Source organism: Etheostoma spectabile, chromosome 13, assembly GCF_008692095.1.
Source record: "Etheostoma spectabile isolate EspeVRDwgs_2016 chromosome 13, UIUC_Espe_1.0, whole genome shotgun sequence".
NCBI classification, from domain to species: Eukaryota; Metazoa; Chordata; class Actinopteri; order Perciformes; family Percidae; genus Etheostoma; species Etheostoma spectabile.
Window position 1 is genome coordinate 13,023,718 of NC_045745.1, and position 20,649 is coordinate 13,044,366.

The following is a 20,649-nucleotide window of genomic DNA, read 5'->3' on the forward strand; positions in this document are numbered from 1 at the left end:
TTTTTTGTCACATGAAAATGTTAGCCCACCCTATGTGAACGCATTTGGAATTTGACTCCGTTTTTTTGTTGCTCTCAATACATAAAATTATGCAGCTAAAAACAAGGAAGCTGAATAAGTTAAACATAAACATTTTACTACTATGTACAGATATACATATGTATACAAATTAATAGATATAAAAAAATAACGTTTGTAGACAGTAAGACAATAGTGCAAAAAGAAATATGGGATGGTTAATGTCACATATAGACAGGTGGATATGATGGTACGCATGCTTAGATTTATATTTGACAATTATATTTACATATATTTATACTCTGTATGTATCTATATTTTTATGACAATATGCCTTTTGTATATTGCATACTGTAACATTAATATATAGCAATTATTCCTAATAATTTCCTATATTTACCGTGGGCTATATTAGTAGGCTATTCTGTGGTGGTACAAATACAAAAGGTACTGTACTTCTACACATTCCAGTGAGAAATATTACTAATATTAGTACTTTTAAGTACACTAGATTTATACTTTAGTACATAGATGAATACAATTTTTTTTTAAACATATGCTCAACATAATATTTGTATAGATAAAACTATCCAAAAACATATCAAGTAACATTAATTCCACTTTGACCAACTTTAGGGTTAAAATTATGTTTACCAGTTTATGCATCAGTAATATTAATCCTATAATGTTTATTATTAAAAATATAAAGACTCATAGGGATAGTTTTCAGCATTTTATGTAATTGAGTACATTTTGCTTAGGCCTATCTCTCTACTTATGGAACACTTCAAATGCTTAATAAGACTTAATTATGAAGGAATATTTTTTACGCTGCAATATATTATACAAAGTATGTTGCCAAAGTAAAAAAAAAAAAAAACAATAACCCCGTGTATTATGTTCTATCTAGACGCGGTGCTGGCTTCCCTCCATGGCGCCAGTGCACGGAGCAGCGGAGGTCCGCCGAGGTCTGCCGGATGGCGCGAAACGTGTTGTTTGACGTCATCCGGCGGCTCGCGAACATGTCGACAAGGCTGTATGTTTAATATTAACGGTCTATGGCTGCTCCGCTTAGCGGGGAAGCTCAGCGCACTGGCACCAAACAGCGTTTATCTGAACACACTGCCTACGCAAAGATGACACAGGGCTGGAGTTAAATCAGCAAAATATCTCTATTGTACAGCACAAGAGTAAATGTAGTTAGTTACAGCCCACCACTGCTCAAAGCGTCTGTGTTATGTTTGTTGTGAGATAAACAGCTTTAAGACAAATACATCACATCTGTCCCAGGAGACAGTTGTGGGATGGGCATCTGCATGCAATATTAAAGAGTAATTTTGGGGTTTCTTTTTTTGAACTTCGACCCTATTTTTCCATGCATTATTGTTTAAGTGACTAATGTGGACAAAAATCTTTGAAATTGGTCCAATATTGAGCAATAACGCTGTGACCGACAGCTAACTGTTCAGCAATGTAATCATATAGGGTAAATGTGCATAGTGCTGCTTTTCACACACACACACACACACACACTTTTGTTACATTTAAGCCATCTTTATTTCACATTTTTTGTACACAATAAATACAGTTAAACATCCACTGGTGTGTAAATATGATGCTCAACAGCCTCTGCAGAGCTTCCATTGTAAAATGGGGGCAGTGTGTCACTGAATTTCAGATTCAGACTTAACATGGAGTCACGACCAGTAGCAAGTTAACAACTTCTCTATTGGGAAAAGAGACTTCAGTCTGACGACTATACTTTTTTCTCTATCAATACAACAGGGTATATGCAAACTTCAAAAATAAGTTTGATGTCATTCAGATCTCAAGGAGATCAACGAGAACACAGCAACATGGCTGACAGATATCTCTTTTTAATTTGATCAAATTGAAATGAAGGTTTAATAGTTTTTTTTGTCCTAATTCTAAAAAGAAAAAAAGCTGTGCTATTATTTTACCAGATATCCATCTCCAAGCTCTCTGTAAACTATCAGTATTATAAAAACAATACGATCAAAAGGTCATATCTCAATCTCATTCAAAGTCACTACAATGGCTATTTAAGGCTAAATAACGCAAGAGCCGATAAAAGAAAGATATTCATACCAATATAGCTGGTAAACAAAACGTCAAACAAGAAATATTGAACAAACAACGTAGCATCCACAATACTGAAAAGGAATAAGAAGACATCAAAAGTGCTTCACTATGACAGAATAGAATTTTTATTATTGGACAGCTAGCAGCTCAGGATGGTTTCCTCCTTAAAAATAAAGGCATGTTCAAACTGCACATTACCTCAGTGTAAACTGTCACCCACTGCAACCTTTTCTCAAACCACCAGCAAACGTTACTGGCTAACATTAGTGTCATAATATCATTTCTAGATTTTTATTTTACAACACAAGTGAGAGAAAAAGTTAGACTATGTATATACGACATTTCTACCTTTAGGAATTTCTTAGCATTTGGTGCAAAGAAAACTAACATAAGAATTAGGGTTTTAAAATGAATTACTAAAAAAAAGGTAAAGGATTCATCATTTTGATTGGAACTTTTCTAGGAGATTCTCCCTACTGACATAACAATCACTTAACTATAATTGCCACTTTTCCCTTGTTTGTGTAACTGTGTAAAGTTACATGTGTTTGAGGAGAGGACCAGCCTCGTCCCTGCTGGTGTTTTTTTGATCAAGCGTGGAGACAACCAGACTTTTGGTTTTGTGTTGAAGCTTCATGCTATGATGTCCTGACGAAGTTTAACGTTGCATAGATGTAATCCAATTGTGAAAACTCTTGACAGCTCATGAAAATAAGAGCGAAAGAGCCACACAGTAAGTGATATAGTGAGACATAACTGGTCGATATGGTTGAAATCCTTATTATTAATATATTAATAATATGAATGATAATTTCAGATATCAATAAACATACACGGAAGAGTGCTGCAAGAAAAAACAAAAAATGTTTTCTCATAATTCCATCTTTGTATCTCATTATTACAAGGGATTGATCAGAGGATCTGTTGTTGTAGGGGGTCGGTCAGTTGAAGGAATAGTTTGACATTTTTGGGAAAGAAGCTTATTAATCTACTTGCAGTTGGTTCGATGAGAAGATTCAGAGATATCACTAAAGCTAAAGTTAGCTTAGCACAAAGACTGGAAACAGAGGGAAACAGCTAGCCAGGCTCGGTCCAAAAAGGTATAAAAATCTGCAATAAACAATTTAATGTGAAGTCACCTTTTCTATTAATTCACAGGCTTTTTTAGGCCCTGAACAGAAACATTATCTGCCAGTTATCACTATATCAATTACTATGAGCAAAACATGCAAACAAAATTTTAAAACCAATACCAGGACTGATTTTTGAATTAATTAACAGCAGATATTCTGTCAGTTATCAATATATTTTGTTAGGACTCTAAAATGATTCATGTCCAGGTAGAAAATGTGGACATTATGGACAACTTTGAATAAAAATGAAAACCATATCTGCCCTATTTATCAAAGACAAACACTATTTAAGGGAGTGTATGTAAAGGAGTATAGTTAAGAGAAAGGCACAATATTCCTCCACAGCACACTGACCCTTTGAGGTGTTAAAAGTTAAAGGCATCTCCGGGCCTCCAGGCATCTTCAGGGAGTTTAAGTTTCCTCAGGTTTCCTCTGGGAGTGCGTTTAGAGCCATGAAATCCCGGCTGGTTTCATTAGAGACGTCAACATCGCCGTCACCACCAGGGTGCCGACCCCCTTCACACCAGCGTGATCTCCACCTCCTCCCTCCGCTTCACCTGCCCGCGGGGATGCTGCTTAGGGGGCGGAGGAGCAGCACGGACCTGGAAACATCCATCAATCAATCAATAGCTCAATTGAAATACAACAAATTTTAATTACCATGTTATACAGGTTCCCATCCCTGCCAAGGTCGTGTTTTTGGCTCGGATCGTGGGTTTGTCAGCAGGATTACAGGAAAACTACTAGCTCAATTTTCATGAAACTTGAAAAGTGATTATTCCTATTTCTTTCCTATTTTCTAACATGGAAATGTTTATGCACTCTACACATAGTCAACACTGTAAATTGAGTATCTTTCAATAAAAATCTTTTAACAAAAACAACTAAAACAGTTTGTGCTCAGTTACTGTTTGAACGAAGCAGCATAATCACAGTGGCAACAGAAGATAGAGAGCCATTTTACTCTATACCACAAGGTGGAGTAGAACCTTGATTTGATGATAAACAGCAGTGTGTGTGTGTGTGTGTGTGTGTGTGTGTGTGTGTGTGTGTATACATATATTTAAAAAATAATAACGCACACAGACTTCACAATAATATATATATATATTTTTAAAAAATCCCTTGAGGATATCACCAACAGTCAAGAACATGCAATAAATTGCAGATGTAAGACCAATACCATGTTTAATTTTTATGCTGGCTAAAATCAAATTATCTTTTTTTTTTTTTTAAACCATAAATGCACAATATTTGATGGTTCCAGATTCTCAAATATGATCATCTGCAGGCTCTCTCTGTTTTAGATAACTGTAAACTTTGGGGTTTGGACTGTTAATTGTGTGTTGACTCACCGGTCGAATGGTGCTGGAGCTGCTCTCCGGGTATTTGGGAGGTTGAGGGGAGCCTTGGGTTGGACCTAAGACAGCAGTGGACACAGATTAGTTATCTTTCATTTCACTGCCACTTAGACATCAAACTCACTAATTTAATAATACATACAAACTGGTGAACCTTACTCTGAAAGGGGCTTTTGTGGGGCGCTGGTGGTGGCCTGTGATGTCCGTTGTGATAGGACGGTGGTCGGCCAATGGGAGAAGCTGTTGCGCTGCAGGGACTTGACAAAGGTGATGACATGGTGGGTGTCTGAAGGGGGCTGCTGTGGAGAGGTCCCTGCTGGAAGGGACTACGAGGGGATTGGTCGCACTGGGCCAAAGGGGAGGGGGACGCCTTGAAAACAACAAGCAAAAATATTAATTTAAACAGGGACGATGTGTAATAGTAAAAATGGTAACGAACACTGGCCTTGCTTGGCTAACCAAATGCAAAGAGCTACATCTCTAATAGGGCTGCAGCTATCGATTCTTGCTGCTGCATGCAATTTTATACCTGAATCTTTTAAATATATTGTGTGTATATTGTGTACATTTTTATATTGTGGGAAACGTTGCAAACTTAAGAATTTCATTGCATGGTGTAAAATCTGTGCATATGACAAATAAATATCTTGAATCTTGAATCTAGTAATCAACAACGTTTTTTTTTGCTAAATTCCAAGACCCTTAAAACGTTTTTTTGGTGGCCCAAATGTTCCTCTTTTTCACCCCCTTCTTTTCTCTGGCTTTTTGCACTGAATATGCAAAAGAGCTGTTCACTAAGCCAAGGATAAATGTGACAGTTCAAAGCTTACATGAGGTCCATTCAACTACACTGTTCAGGGGGCCACATCTTCAGAAGCCTACTGAGTGAGGAAAAAGAATAAATAATGCACACATCACACAGCATGGTGACGTCATTCACATGCATATTAAGTAGCCATGCTGGGGGGAGGGGCTGGTTTGTCTCTGGCAGCAGCTAAGTTTCCAAAGATTAGTAGCAAACTAATAAACAAGTGGACCACAAACTGACAGCTTTCGTTTTACATTGTTTGGAAAACATCCCTATTCAACTACAGAGTTGCATGCTGTAGTTATGTGAAACGGCGAGGTGTACGAGAGCACCAGACGGTGAGGTTACCTTGTGTCGTGGAGCAGTACACTGGATGTTTTCTACTCTGATCAAGTAGCAGTATGTTTGCAGCTTAAAATGATCCCAAACTTTCTGTAGTTTTCTCTCGCCTGTCTCTTCTCTTAGACCCCTCACTATTTTCGCTGGGTTCTTTCATTTGTAATCTGCGCCGTCAGTGAGCCATACACACTTAGTTACATTGATTTAACAAAGCTTTGAGGCAAAGAATTTTGCTTCAATGATTTTTTGTAATTGAATTATTTGAGCAATCGTTTTAGCCCCAATCTCTAATCTTTAAATGTAGCCAAGTGATAGCAATACTAATCAGTCACAGTTTTTTTTACTCATTTTTAAGTATTTGAGCATCAACATACCTGTGCACTGACATCTCTTTGTCCATCACCATTCTCGCTGGCGCCGGCGAGATCCTCCACCAGAACTGCAGGGAATACGCCAACGACGCCATTAAACTCTCCCTCCCAGAAACCGTCATCCTCATGGGTCTCTCTGCTCAAGATGCGGATGATAGCACCTTCTGGAAATGAGAGCTCGTCATCTGTTTGTCCTGCGTAGTCGTACAGGGCCTTCGCAAATGACACTGCAAAAGAGGAGGACAGGTTGAGAAATCTCTGACTTAAACATAGCAGGAAATAGACAAAAATATTGGCTGAATGGGCCTTGATTTAGCAAAGGTATCTCTCACCACTGGAGTCTCCATTGACTGAGACAGTTGGTAGTTCGGTTTCAGGTTCGGTAGAGTTGCTGGAGGAATGGGATCGAGCATCCAGGGCGGCAAGAGCCTGCAGCATACTCAGCAGACTGTTGGAGGACGGAAGCTGCAGGTATTTCTCTGGGACGTAGCCAACCAGTCCACTGCGATTTCTGGCCTGGAAATACAGAAAATATGTAGTCTTGGTGGTAAATCCATAATAAACATAAAATAACTACACAAATGAGTTGCACTGAAATCTGTAGCGACAAATTGAACAATGTAGCTCAAATGTGTGAATATATATAAAAGTACCTTGACCCAGTCCTCCATGTCTCCATCATCAATAACCTCCAAGATTTCCTGCTCCTCAATGGTCAGTTCATCTGGCTGCGAAGCCTGGAAACACGGAAATAGATAGATAGGGGACATTAGTCTCCTGGATTATGTGCAACTGAACACATAAAATGAAGGAACAACTACGTAAGTTGATAGTTTATACAAACATTCAATAGTATGTCCTGTAATAACAACAGCAGGTCTACAAAAGGCAAAAAATGCACACAAAATGCAGCAGTTTGTATTCTGCCTGTACCTTGTAGGAGTAGAGTACTTTGCAGGTGAGAGGATAGTTTTTCAAAGTGCTGGAGGGGCTGGAGCTGCTGTCGTCTAACACTTCACCACTGTCCTCCATCTCCTCCTCATCCTCTCGCTCCAAATCTGCTGTCCCCTGCATAAATATGCAGACATTACACTAAATAATCTGCACTCATATGGCTAAAACAAATGTCAGTAAACTTGACGACTATGGAGACAATTGAATATGAAAAATACTATGTTAAAATTCTGCGTTTGTGGGTCTTACAGAGAGTGAAGGATCATGGGTACTGAGATTGTTCCAGCGTTCATTCTCCAGCTCCTCCATCACCTGGTTCATGGCACTCTTCAGCCACGTTTCAACAGCAACACCTGCCTGCCTCAACAAGTCCAGACGGGCCTCTGCTTTCACTTTTACTGTCTGACAAAATGAAAAAAAAAAAAAATTAACTGGGAAAATGATTGGGAAACTGATCAGAAGAACAGCTGTCTAAAATACTTAAGTAGGGCATAGCCTTATATAATTCAAGACAAGACAGCAAATTCTCACACTTTGAAAAAGCACTTAAAAGATGAATCAATTGACAAATTATTTGCAGAATAATTTGTCAATTGACTCGTCAAGTTATCGACTAATCCTCTACATTGTATGAATACAAGAATGACCTGTGGTACAGCAGAATTAGACCCTAATGAGTGTCATTTCATCTTTTTAACCAGTAGGGGGAGTAGTGGGGCCACTTTCAGTAACAGGACACTGAGAAAACAGACACTCAACGCATGCATGCACTTACCTCTGCTCTCCGAAGACTCTGCCTGGCCACCTCCATCTTGGTCTCCAGCTCACTGTTTTGCTCTGACGATTCCTGCGTCCCATAATTCTCCAGGGCCTAAAAACAAATCAAAGAGAATCATTTCAACAACTAACATAATTACAACAATCATCCAAAATGTTTAAAAAAAAAATAATAATAAAAAAAAAAAACACAGAAATGAAACTACCAAAACAAAGTCATTAATTGAAGACATTAGAATGAGCTTCATTGTAGAGAGAGAGAGATTTATTAACTGGTTTGATCCTGGTTTCCTGGAAATAACATCACTGATAAGGTTGGCAATCATTCCACATTCCAGGTAAGTTGAATTAGAGAGCTGCTGGGTGTCGGCTCCGTGCTCCGCCGTCCTTTAATACCAACCAGGTCCGGATTTGTTGCGCAACGGCTGCGGCCATGACTGACTGTGGAGCTCTCCGGCATCTGGCAAAAACAGAAGCTCTGCGTATCTGCTCCAGAGGGCTGCGGATCGCCGGAGCTGAGACGGAGTCGGAACGCAACCGTTCCGTAGTCAGTGAAAATACACCCGCAAATAAACGTCTAATAATGCTGATCAAAATCATGAAAAAAAAAAAAAAAAAAGACACTCGCTATAACTCCAGAACAATCACGTTTTAGTTTTCTTCAGTATCAAAGCAATCCAGTGATAGTTGTTGATATGTTGGATTCTTCGAGTTACTACAACATGAAGTACCTGACCGTCACTGTTCTGGAAAAGCTCATGTTTTCCTGTTTGCACAGAAATAAATCTGAAAATAAGTTTATCTGCTCTTGCGTTGCAGATCTTTTACGAGCATGTAAAACCCTAGCTATAATACAATGGTCAAAATCTCAACCATCCTTGTCATTTGGATGTAGTTTTCTTAACAGTACAATCCTCCCTGTAAAATAGAGTAACAGCAAATGTCCCCGAAGTCCTAGGATCCAGATTTTACTAAATGTGATTAACAGCATAGAAAGGGGAGCCTTAAGCCTGCCTTAAACATCATCTCTTCATCAGTTTGATCATGTTCTCACCCTCTGAGTGTGGATGATGCTTTTGTATTCTCGGGCCACACGGCTCGCCCATTTCCGTGCCTCTTTATCCAGACTGTGCTCCTCTGATGTTCCACTCTCCTTCTGCAGCTGCATCACCTACAAATACAAAGAGAGAGAATATAGATGCTGTACAGTATATCGAAATGCTGATATATGATGGCTGATATTAACCTATTATAAATCAGTTACTACAACTGTTAATAAATACTAATACATAACTTTAAAAGCTTTCAAGGAAGACAGTTTTTTTTTTAAATACGACAAAGAAAAAAGTCAATGAGGTTTCTCTGCACAATGAGATTGTTTGCCTAAATAATACACCCTTTCCTGCAAATTACCTTACATGGAAACACAATTCATTGTTTCCAAAATAAAATCTTGCTTAATGCGATGACCCACCAGAACACCATGCAGACTAAAAAATTCCACTAAGAACTACCAGTGTAAGTTTTGTTTACAAATCCAGTTATGTTGATGTGGCAACTTCCACTTTTTATTATTATATTATTTACTTAAATTTTATCGGCCCTGTAGCTTTCCTACAGGGCCCATAAAATGCACAGGAGCGGAGCCGGAATAGAGCATTTGTTCTTGCGCCACCACAGTTCATTCAGGTTAATTCTTCAGGGTGCATTTACGTCGTACATCCAGGGTTACATTGTAAGATAGGCACACTAGGCACACTACGGCTCATTAACCTGGGATATTCTTGTAGCGTTATCAACAGGTGAAATCCAACAAGTATCTTGGATCGAGCATAAATCTGCTAGCCTGTGGAGGAAGTCGGCAAGCTCATGTTTTATTTGATCTGGAAGAAACCATTTATGTCACTAAACACAAGACGTAATTTTTGGCTTGTGCACCCTCACTCCAGTGTCACTGTGGCCAGCATAAACCTAGCTTAGTAAAGAGAAGCTCTGTTGTGACAATTTTTAAAAACAACCAAGATGGCTGCAGCTGATACAGAACTTTCTGTTGAAATACTAATTTCAAATTCTGCTGGCAAAAATGGCAACACTTGTTCACAGACATATTGATGCTACACATTGATGCTTAAGGTAGGATATACTCCTATGAAGGTGGACAGAGACTGCATTTCATTTTAGTGTTTGTAATTGGACATTTATTTTGTTTAAGAACAAAACAAATCTCTAAATCCCTAAAATGTGAGTTAAGAGGTTTACACATGAAAACTTTACATATGACAACAGCAGTGTGTGTATGGAGGGAAAAGGCCTGGTTGGGGAGGGTCAGTGCACTCTGATGAGGCCCACTCACAATGCCTCCTTTTCACAGATGGGCCGTTCACAGGGCCCGTCCTGCCTCCTGCCCCTCCCTCCAGTTCAGCTCTATTCCTTACCGGATCCCTCTGTCTGGTGCAAGTGGTATAGGGCGAGGGAGGGAGTGAGGGAGCGGGGGAAGGCTCTCCACCACTAATGTTTTCTTTAGGAACAGGCTGCTGCTTGTTTGACTTCCAATAAAAACAACGCCAGCATTTGCAGTTTGAACAAATTGTCCACTGTTGTCCAGTGGAGCAAAAGACCAGTGCAAAGGAGGACTGGACTAGTATGGCTAGGAAAGAAGTGTGCATGTGCCACAGCCTCCAATAGATCTCTAGCAGATTTGCACACCAGGGTTGTCTTAAAACAGAGTTGGAGTTAAGATTTTATTTATTGTTTTATGGAGGACAAAAAAATACTATAAATGACCAGTATGGGTGGAAAACGGAGACACTATGGACTTCATAAACAGGTGTGCAAAGGCACAGTGTGGAACATACTGCATTTGAATTAGTGACTGTGACTCGGGTGAGATTTCCTGTTGTAGGATGCAGACTTTACACACAAAACTTTTATAGTCCCAAGTCTTTAGTTAATGTAAGTGGGAGAACCGATTTAGATAAGGCCAATGCAGATCAATTCATTTGAAGGCCTATCAGACACAAAAACACTCAACAAGTGTTTACAGTAACATGTCATGAGGAAGTATTCTACAAATCTGGAAAGTTAGCACAGTATGTCATTCATGTGAATATGCACTTGCATATGTTTCATTGGCCATGGCAGCATTTTGTTGAATGAATGAAGTTGAGCCAAGTTCAACCTTAATGCCAGACGACCTGATGTATCTTTTCAGCAGCTCTGTGTTGATGGAAAAGCAGCTAATGTTGGTCTGCACGTAGCTGAACAGTATATGAGCCACCTCCAATTATTTAATATGATTGTAATAAAAGTCTTGTTAATGATTCAAACACAAGCAAATAAAGTATGTTTACAACGGATCAAAGTTCATTTCCTGCATGAGGTCATTACTGGTTGTTAAAGGGTTGCTCTGCTGGGTGAGTCTATGTGAGTTAGTCTATATTCTTCCATACTGGACAATAAACAAAGTTTTTGTATGTACTACAAGTCAGTTAAAGGCTCAGTCCCAAATGAAAAGTAGGGGATATCTGTTGGACGAGTTCCTCTACACAGGAAGATTGTTCTAATATAACATGTATTTTGCTTTATATTTGTTTGTGTTTGTCTGGTGTTGGACCCCGGGATGAATAGTCTTCACTGCCGTGATGACTAATGGAGATCCGTTATAAACAATACAGCCGCTTTCTGGCATTTTTTCGTTTGCTAGCAGACAAAATTGACAAGGAAGCATCATCACACCCCTGTCTCTATAAAGTCAGTCGGATTCATCCTCCAGGGATGATGACTATCTTCACCAAATGTTGTAGATGTCAAGATATTCACTTGATAATTAAAAACATGACCTATTGGTGGCACTCAAGGAAAAGTCAGGGGATCACCAAAGACCAAAGGATTCATCCATCAGGAATACCTGTTTTAGTGTCATTGCCATCCATCAGATAATTGTTGAGATATTTCTGATTCTGGAACAAAGTTCCAGAACAACTGACATGTGATAATGGTCCCAAACCAGGTTTTGAAGCCATCTGCTAAAACAGCTTGACCCACTCACCCATCAGGATGTTCCATGGACTACTTGTTCCTCTTGAAGTGGTTTTGAAACATATCTTATACCAATTAAACTATCATCCATTTTGCTTCTAATCATTTGCACCACTGACCCAACTCATCTACATTGTTTTAACTTTAGTGGGGGTTGGGACCCTCCAAAATGGTTACACAATAATAAATAATCAGGATTTACCGTATCGGAGTCGCTGGGCTGGTACAAGAAGTCCGGGGCTTGCTGGAACATGAGGTTCTTCTGTACAAAATGCTGCTGGTGAAACTCTTGCAGAACCTACATATGTGTATGTGTTGTAAGGGATAATATAAAAATACATGTTAAGGGTTTTACAGTTTCATTAAACATTTTATGTTTAATGAGACTTTATCTGTAAAATTTGAGATCCCTAGATTCATCAGCCTCCAGAAGTTGAGCATGTATTTAGTTTTCCCAGATTTGCTTATACTGCACATCTTGACACCATGTTTAGACCAAAAAAAACAACATAATAAGAATCAAACATATTCTTCAGCACTTCATCTAGTCAAATCTAAATGTCACTTTACACAAAGCACACATATGTTGTTTCATGGAAGTTGTGTTGACACAGGAACCATATGCGCTGAAATGAAAACCACAGTACTCGCTGCTTCCCTCTCTAATGACTTGTTCATATTCTGGTCTGAGAAGAAACAAAATGCCAATCAGGCTACAGAGAGGCAAGACGAACCTGAACAAACCAAACTAAAAGAGGCCAACAACGGCTCAAGAGCATGTAACCGAGGAGCGCCAAGGTAACTCAAACCTTCCAATTATTTAGCAGGTGGTAAAGCAGTGGAGTTCAGCTCTTCCAAAGACACTGAAGGTTAGAAATGTCTTAACCCCACTATAAGGGTCAGTTTCAGGGATGATCTTGGTATAATCTTATAGATAGGCATTCTCTAAAATAAAGCAGATCCTTTTTTTCTGAACTCTACAGTGTTTTTTTTCCACTTCTGCCAACTCGTTTTGAAGTTGCTCTTCTTTATGACAGCCAGATCTACAGTGTGAGCACTTCACTGACTAAAAACGCACACTTGCTAAACTCCAACAAACAAATCTGTTAAAGAATGTTCTCTCTTAACTATCGGTTTCTTATTATTAGCAAAGAGAAGTGTATAAAAAAATTTCAGTTAGCAGCTTACCATTTTTAAGCCGGCACAGAATGTCAGATAAATATCAGCTTTCAATAATTAACGTTAATTCTGCATGTAAATGTTTTCTTTACCTGGTTTTACAAGCTGCATAACAGTAGAGTGATGTACTTTTCTGAACTTACCAGACTGTTCTAGCTGTTCTATTATTTACCTTTACCCACTACGTTGTTAAATAATTTCTGGAGAAAATGTATCGAAAAACTCATTGTGTAAATAACAATTGTTAAAGCAATAATAGTCAACCATACAATATCGTCGCAATATCAATATCGACAGCGACAGATACCCAATATTAAAAGGACTTGGATATTGAAATAATGTGCTGGATGTCCACTCGGTTTGAAGACTTACCCCATTGGAGCAGTTTAGAAGCTGGTTGAAGGTGTTGTGGACCGCCTGGTAAGTTTCCAGCTCAGTCTGACACAGCGAGACCAGGTAATCTTTTACCTGCTCATAGATTTTTCCATCCAAGATCTGGAGACAAATACACACCTTAAAGATAACAGTAAATGTCTTTCTCCTACCACTGACCCACCCACCTATTCAGAGTTCACATCCTTACCTTAATGCAGTCCATGAGGTCTGTGTCATAGTAGCGCTGCTGGTGAGCGTTAGCGGCAGCTAACATTAGAAGGTAGTCGTTTCTGGCATGCGTGGCTTTGGAGTTGCACTCGCTCCTCTTGGCTTTCAGCTGGAAGGTAAAAAAGTTCATGACTGCTGACACCACAATCTCCCAAAATGTGGAGCAGTTTTTTTGGGAATGTAAGGATCTTTTACCTTTACACTTGCCCTTTGAAGACTGGATCTGGACTGGAAGAGACTTAGCTTGGACCTGAACAGAAGAAAAGACATTGTTTGACTTGACTATTTAGTTAGACTAACATATCAGTAGTACTACAAGCTTTTTTGTAGTGGTGGTTTGCATAGGAGCGGCATATGGCTCATTTTCAAGTTTATTCTTATATGTAACCACGTCAGGAAAGTATGGACACATTCTACAACAAGTTGCCTCTTAGGTTTTTAAATTAAGTTAAATATGACTGTTTTGAGTTAATTTGCTACTGAATAGCTGATATTGTTGAGTTAACATAAACTGTAATCCTACTGGTTGTATTTATCATTTACTCCCTCATACTGAAGTGCGAAAAACCAGAGGGCCAGCAGACTAGAAGTTCACATGCTTAAAACAACATTATGGTATGTTGAAAAGTAAAGTAATGTAGAAAGTTCTCAAATGTCATGTAAACAAGAAATCTGGATTGCAGAAATCTGATGTCCCCTGCTAGATTTCTACTGGAGAACACGTCTTGGTGTGTAATCAGGTAACCATGTTTCTAATCTTTTTGCATGTGTGCATGAATAAGACTTCAAAAAACAGGGAGAGATATAAATACATTGGGTATACATGTTTTCATATTTAAAATATCTCCGTCTAAAGTCTGACTGAGACAGAACCCATAATAACATGATAATTATTATTTTTTTAAAACAGTTGCATGCATGCAAACATTTGTGTACGTCACCACAAAGATTAACTTATCCAACCCTACTTCTCTAGACACTCTACTTTGTGTGTAAATAGTGGTTGTAGTATGGCGCATTTCTCTGTCTGAGCCCGGCCTGCTGCCGACAGGTAAAATCTTGTATTTTCCCGCCGTTGGGTACCGTCGGGTTCCGATAGGCTCGGTTCGGGTATCCATCCTCTAGTGTCAACACAACTGCTAAGCCTTTCAGACAGCAACACTTTACCAAGGTGTGCCTCAGCGCTATAATAAATTATCCTGATGAGCAGAAAAATGTCTGCAATGTGGTCAGACAAAGTGCCAGCTGTTCACGTTGTGCCAAGACAAAGTTGAGAAGAGACTTTTCCCTCAAGCCTGCATATTAGTTGTTTGTTGAGCTGAGGACTATTTTCATTATCAATTAGCTCTAGTTGTTTGTTTAATTATTTGCTCTTAGGTACTTTCAGTGACTGAAATACCAATACCAGTCAATTGATTGGTGCTTTTTTTGGGTATTATTTCTACATACAGTATTTTTGTAAAATAACTTAATTGAAATGTGGTGTTTAACGGGCAGCAGTGATATTTTCCACTTAATGCCTTTGCTTGTAAACCAGTGAATAACATCACTATTGTCTACCAAAGACAGAGTATTTTGGTTCATACTTGGCATCAAGCTCTGCCTTCTCTCGGACAGCCTGTGCCATCGTCTCAGCCTCTTGGTACTTCTTCCTGCTCTTGGTCAGCTCTTTCACAGACTCCTGCAGCTCAGCTTGAACCACCGTCAGCTGTTCAATACACTGAGGATAATCGGTTGGGAGACACACAAAGAAAAAAACTTTACATTTATGCAAATTATTATTTCGGCAACATATTGCCTGAACAATATGCAAATTATTGTGTGAGTAATGTCATAATAGAATGTATTCAGAGACTATAATGGCATCTCTTAAAAAGGTAAGTGAGAACAAGAGCATTGTAGCATTGTAGGCTGCAGGCAGAGCAACAATACCAGCAGAAGGAGTTACATTTCTGCACGAGTTGATGCAGACTCAGACACAATGATCAGGAAACAGACTTCACCTCCAGACGCTCAGCGCTCCACCACATCAGTGAGGGATCAATACTAGGCTGATAGCAGTCATTAATGATTGCTGATTTATTGCACTGTTAATCAGTATTACACTGGTTGTGTACATGAAGTTTAATTATTCTGAAGAGGACAAAGAACATGTATAACCTTCCTCAGCTGCTGCTCCTTTTGCAGTCTGCCCATCTTGGCTGGATCAGCGACTTGGACTTTGTAGTTATCACAGGCGCTGATTCTGGACTGGGTGACCTGGACCGTACCCTCCAAATAGGCCCTCCATACACAATACATGTTCCTAAAACCAAACAAACAAAAATTCAGATGGGTTACTTCACACCCTCAACAATCGTTTTTGTTTTGATGTACTTTCTTGGGCTGCACGATTAATCAAAATAAGATCACAATCTCCATTCAGTCTGTGTTTATATAACAGAGAGGTCCACTGCAGCAAAACAAATGCTTCTAATTTTGTTCAAAGCCATGTCAACAAATGACAAGTGTGCATTACTTGTGACAAACTGCACATGAAGAGGGGGGGCGCGTTGTTGATTAATCTGCCAATTATTTTCTCAGTCCTTTATTCATTGTGTCTAAAAAAATAGTGAATGTTTTAATTCCCCACAATATTTAATTAATATAATGTATAACAAAGAAAAATCAAATCTTCACATATAACCAAAAGCAATTTTTTTGTAAAAAAAAGAAAAACTAAAAATGACGACTATGCAATTATAAAAATAGTTGCTAGAGAGAATAGATGCAACTTATCAATAAAGCAACAAACTGTTGCAGCTCTACCAATGTGTGTGAGAGACAGTAACACAGTAAAATGCGGTGAAAGAAAAAGCTTTTTAGGAATAATAAAAATGTGTCAGAGATGCAAAAAGCCCAGTGATGGTGAAGATAATGTATGGTTGAGCTGAACTCTGGAATCAAACCTGATCATTAATCGGTTTGATCATTAATTACTTCATCATGAACAGTCTGAGTCCACAGACTGATGATCCTTGAGGTTCACACGGGACTGAAGCAGGCTCTTACATTCTGGAGTTTAAAGGTGGAAAAATGGTTTGCATATAAATGGATCAAACGTTGTGAACACAGTCAATGTTAATAACTGGACAAGGCCTTGATGTTTTCAGAACAGGCAACATCTGGCTAAATATGAGTATAGTGGGTTAGTTTCCATAATGTTGTTTGTCTGCATGAAGACAATACGGACTACAATACAACATTTTGTATCCCTAAGAAGTGTTGGAGAAAATTGTGATCTCAATTCTGGATGTAGTTTTTTACCACAATTTAATTAGTGGTATAGAGCACCATAATAATTTGATTTGACAGAGATGCTATGTGCTGTATGTCCAAGAAAAGATTACATATTAAAGAGGACACGCCAGATCAAATCATTCACCTACATTGGGAAAAGTTGTTACCTGTGGTCTGTTTGTTCTTCTGTCAGACTGTCCGGCCATTCCCTCTTTAGATACTGATTTGCCAACTTCTGGAGGGCCTGGAAGAGAAAAAACAAAAGCAGGGATGAAATTTCACATTTGACATCAACACATATTTCCTGCATCTCATCTTCACAAAGGACATGCTCTGAAGACTGTATTGTGTTCAACCCTGATCTTGTCCTGCAGAAAAAGGATGAAGAGACCTCTTCCCTCCAATTATAAAAAGTCAGTAAAATATAACAACTTTTCTGAGATACACTATGCTATTTTAAAATGCACGCTCATTAAAAAGTACTTTCAGATTTCAATGTGATTCAACACTGCATAGACTCGTTCAACTGCCAGAGTTTAGAGGTTGGCCTCACTTGCTGATTTCTATGATGATGTGGGCCCAATTTTTGGAAGAAGAATTTAATGTATTACCACCACATTCACCCCTGGAGATATAATAGGTTCCTTCACCTCGGCCAACAGTGAGGTTAACCTTTGAAGAACCACAATAGCAGTGCGCGCAGGCCCTCACACACAAGAAAAAAGCTGTGTTGATCAACCATCAGAACTGGACCAAGTAGCCTTCAAAGACATGGGCGTGTGTGCGCAGAAAGAGAGAGACAGAGGGGCGGAAGAAAAGGTGGAAGGCAATGCAAATAAACAGTTTTTGTTCAACTACATTTTAGTGATATTGCAGGACGATATAGCCAGTCAGCGTTTTGACAGTGGTGCATCACTAATTGACAAAATGCTTTAAGAAGGGCTGTTTTAAAATTTACAATAATGTGAACCTGTCCTTTAAAATGGCACAAATAATCTATTAAACATCAGGTACACTTTTACAATATGTTGTGTGATTCCCGATAGGACTTTTGGATGGTACTACAGTTTTAAAACTGTTAACAAAAACACCCCTCCATAATGTCTTCAGAATAAACTAAAACAATGCTGGATTAAATGACCCTAAATATAAAAAAGTGTTAAACAGCTATGATATGATGTATGCGAGGGGTAAAATAATATTAATGACAAAAATCAAGTTATTAAATTTAAAATAAATCAAATCACGTTATTGTACACATTATGAACTCTCTACGAATATACAATTTCATAAAACTATTCAATTATCTTTAAAAAAAAGACTCTTTGCTTAACAAACTGAACACAGGTCAGAATGTTAAGGATAAATAGTGCCAGAACTGGGAGCCTGGGTTCAAACTAATAAAAAAATTCCAGGACAAATTAAGTGCTATATGGGTCCATTCAATTATATTACTTGTGTTTCAAGATGCTAGTTGGCTTTCTACTTCGAACATGCTTTTTTTTGTGGCTTTGCTTTTGCTCACTCAAATGATTTGTGCTTTATCTGTCCCTTTACTGTCCACTGTGAAAAGACCAGCCCTGTCATGCAGTCCTGAGACAGGCTAGACTCGGCTCTGAACTCGTTGGTCTTGGTGATCTTGGTGCCAAATCTTCAAAAGCCGCTACAAACCCGGCCATTGTGGGATCCAGATAGACACTGAGCTAGCCTAGCAGACACGCCTGAATAGTGTGATGGGAACAAGGGAGAGGAGGAGGAGAAGGAGAAGGGGATGTGAGGATGAGGCAGAGGAAGAGCCACACAGAGGAGGACATTTTATCACAACTGTGTGGTTTGAATAGCAATTGGCTAATGGCTTAAGCAGCTTGCAGGTGTAAGAGACCCAGAGTAGGCGCGTAAAGAGAAGAGATTGGGGAAGAAAAAAAAGAAAAAAAACCACTTTGTCCCCTTTGGGGTGTAACCAAAGGGGACGAAGTGTTTCTGAGACCCTCTGACCCACTTCGATTCAACCATTGGCAGCGGGTGTCCAATTGATCACATAACTAGCAGGCAACACAACCCAGACACACAGAACATCTTTCAAACTGAGACACACAATATAGACATTTTCTTCATTTTAGGGCTGGAAGTTACCACTTAATCCAGTTTGTCAAATCATTGTTCTGTCTAAAATGTAAGAAAATTGGAGAAAATGGCAATATAAATGCAACCTTCAGATTGCTTGTTTTGTTCAATACACAGCATTAATATCAAACACATTCAATTTACTGTTGAACTACCTTTGACCTTCATTTACCATGGTCTAAAGGGGTTTTAGATTTGATGAAATTAGTCTGAAGAAACTATAGGTAAATACACTATAAACAGTACACTAAAATAAATAAGACAAATACATCCAGCTTTGATATTGACTAAGCATGGGAAGGCAGAACTGTGTTGCATTGCTCAATTCTGACAAAATCTTTCTAAACAAATGGTATGACTTGGGCATGCATATCCAATAAAACACACATGTCAAGGGTTACAAAAACTCGCCTGCAGGCTGATCTTGACCGGCTGGATACAAACATGTCCCAGTTTGACTATTCTTTTTTTTTTTACATTTGTACTGCATTTATAAAACATTTAAATACAAGTAAATAAAATAATCTCAACATAGTTAAGTATTTGTAATGTGCGTTTTCCTGCTCCTAAAAACAACAACCCAGCATAGGCTTGCAGCTGATAACTACATTCGTCTGCCAGACACATGCTCAGTTTCCAATGGACTATTTAGTCAATCAGGAATTAGTCCAGGAGGAAGTGTGCCACAAAAAAATGAGCCCGAAGCTCTTTTTGCTGCTCCGGTTCAACTGATGGTAATAGTTACACATATTACTTCTACTGGATCAATTAAATAATCATTTTTACAGTCAATTTTAACCACCTAGTCTTCTATTTCTCTCTACTACAGAAACAATGTCAACCTTAATGTAAGGTGACATGATAACATGGCCCCATCCTGGCCAAGCAATGTAAATAATGTACCATGAACAAAGTATCAGAGATTTTTAACCTCATGAGTCAGACACATCGTTTCCCCTTTTAGCTTCTCTTGAATGGAGAAAAAGTGCTTTGCAATCTACATTAATTTTAGAGTTTGACTATCGTAATCAATTTGAGGTGCATCTTCACCACCGCGGTAACTCACACATAACATTTTAATGAGCCTGTCTGTCATTCCAGAACGAGCGTTTCTTTTATGCTCACACTGTACGGATCAATTGAGTAGCGACGACATGGTGCACACACTGAACGTTAGCACAGCGACGCTGGTTGATCGTTCCGATAAAGTTTATTCAAACAAGATGACTGTGCTGCCAACAATGTTGAAAAAAAGAGAGAAAGGCAACATTACCTTGTAATAACTGCTTTTATGACCAGACATCAAGAAGAAAAAAAGACAAATTTGAAGTTGCCGAAGGCAGGAAAATGCAGACAATCTGTCTTTTCTGAAGTGACGTTCAGTTTCAGCTAAGACTACAATTTTAGCAACATGTAAAATACTACTACAACTACTACTAGGGCTGAACGATATTGTGTTTTAGCATCGACATTGCAATGTGCGCATGCGCGATAGTCACGTCGCAGGACGGTACAATGTGGACGCTAATTCTTTTTTGCTGCTTGATAGAAAAGTAAACTTT

General features: G+C 38.8%; 1 protein-coding gene across 1 annotated transcript in view; it reads right to left on the bottom strand.

Moving 5' to 3' along the window:
- Positions 1–2,251: 2,251 nt before the first annotated feature.
- Positions 2,252–20,649, bottom strand: part of LOC116700974 (F-BAR and double SH3 domains protein 2) — a 26,948-nt gene continuing 8,550 nt past the window's right edge. The window contains exons 4-20 of the mRNA XM_032534490.1: positions 17,131–17,207; positions 15,845–15,989; positions 15,271–15,404; positions 13,880–13,934; positions 13,665–13,793; positions 13,454–13,576; positions 12,105–12,200; positions 8,919–9,035; positions 7,863–7,958; positions 7,337–7,489; positions 7,067–7,201; positions 6,787–6,870; positions 6,466–6,649; positions 6,137–6,360; positions 4,775–4,985; positions 4,610–4,674; positions 2,252–3,856 (exon numbers count right to left, since the gene is read on the bottom strand). Of these exons, the coding sequence (XP_032390381.1) occupies positions 3,773–3,856; positions 4,610–4,674; positions 4,775–4,985; positions 6,137–6,360; positions 6,466–6,649; positions 6,787–6,870; positions 7,067–7,201; positions 7,337–7,489; positions 7,863–7,958; positions 8,919–9,035; positions 12,105–12,200; positions 13,454–13,576; positions 13,665–13,793; positions 13,880–13,934; positions 15,271–15,404; positions 15,845–15,989; positions 17,131–17,207 (2,112 nt within the window). The 3' untranslated portion in view covers positions 2,252–3,772. The remainder of the gene's footprint in view (positions 3,857–4,609; positions 4,675–4,774; positions 4,986–6,136; positions 6,361–6,465; positions 6,650–6,786; positions 6,871–7,066; positions 7,202–7,336; positions 7,490–7,862; positions 7,959–8,918; positions 9,036–12,104; positions 12,201–13,453; positions 13,577–13,664; positions 13,794–13,879; positions 13,935–15,270; positions 15,405–15,844; positions 15,990–17,130; positions 17,208–20,649) is intronic.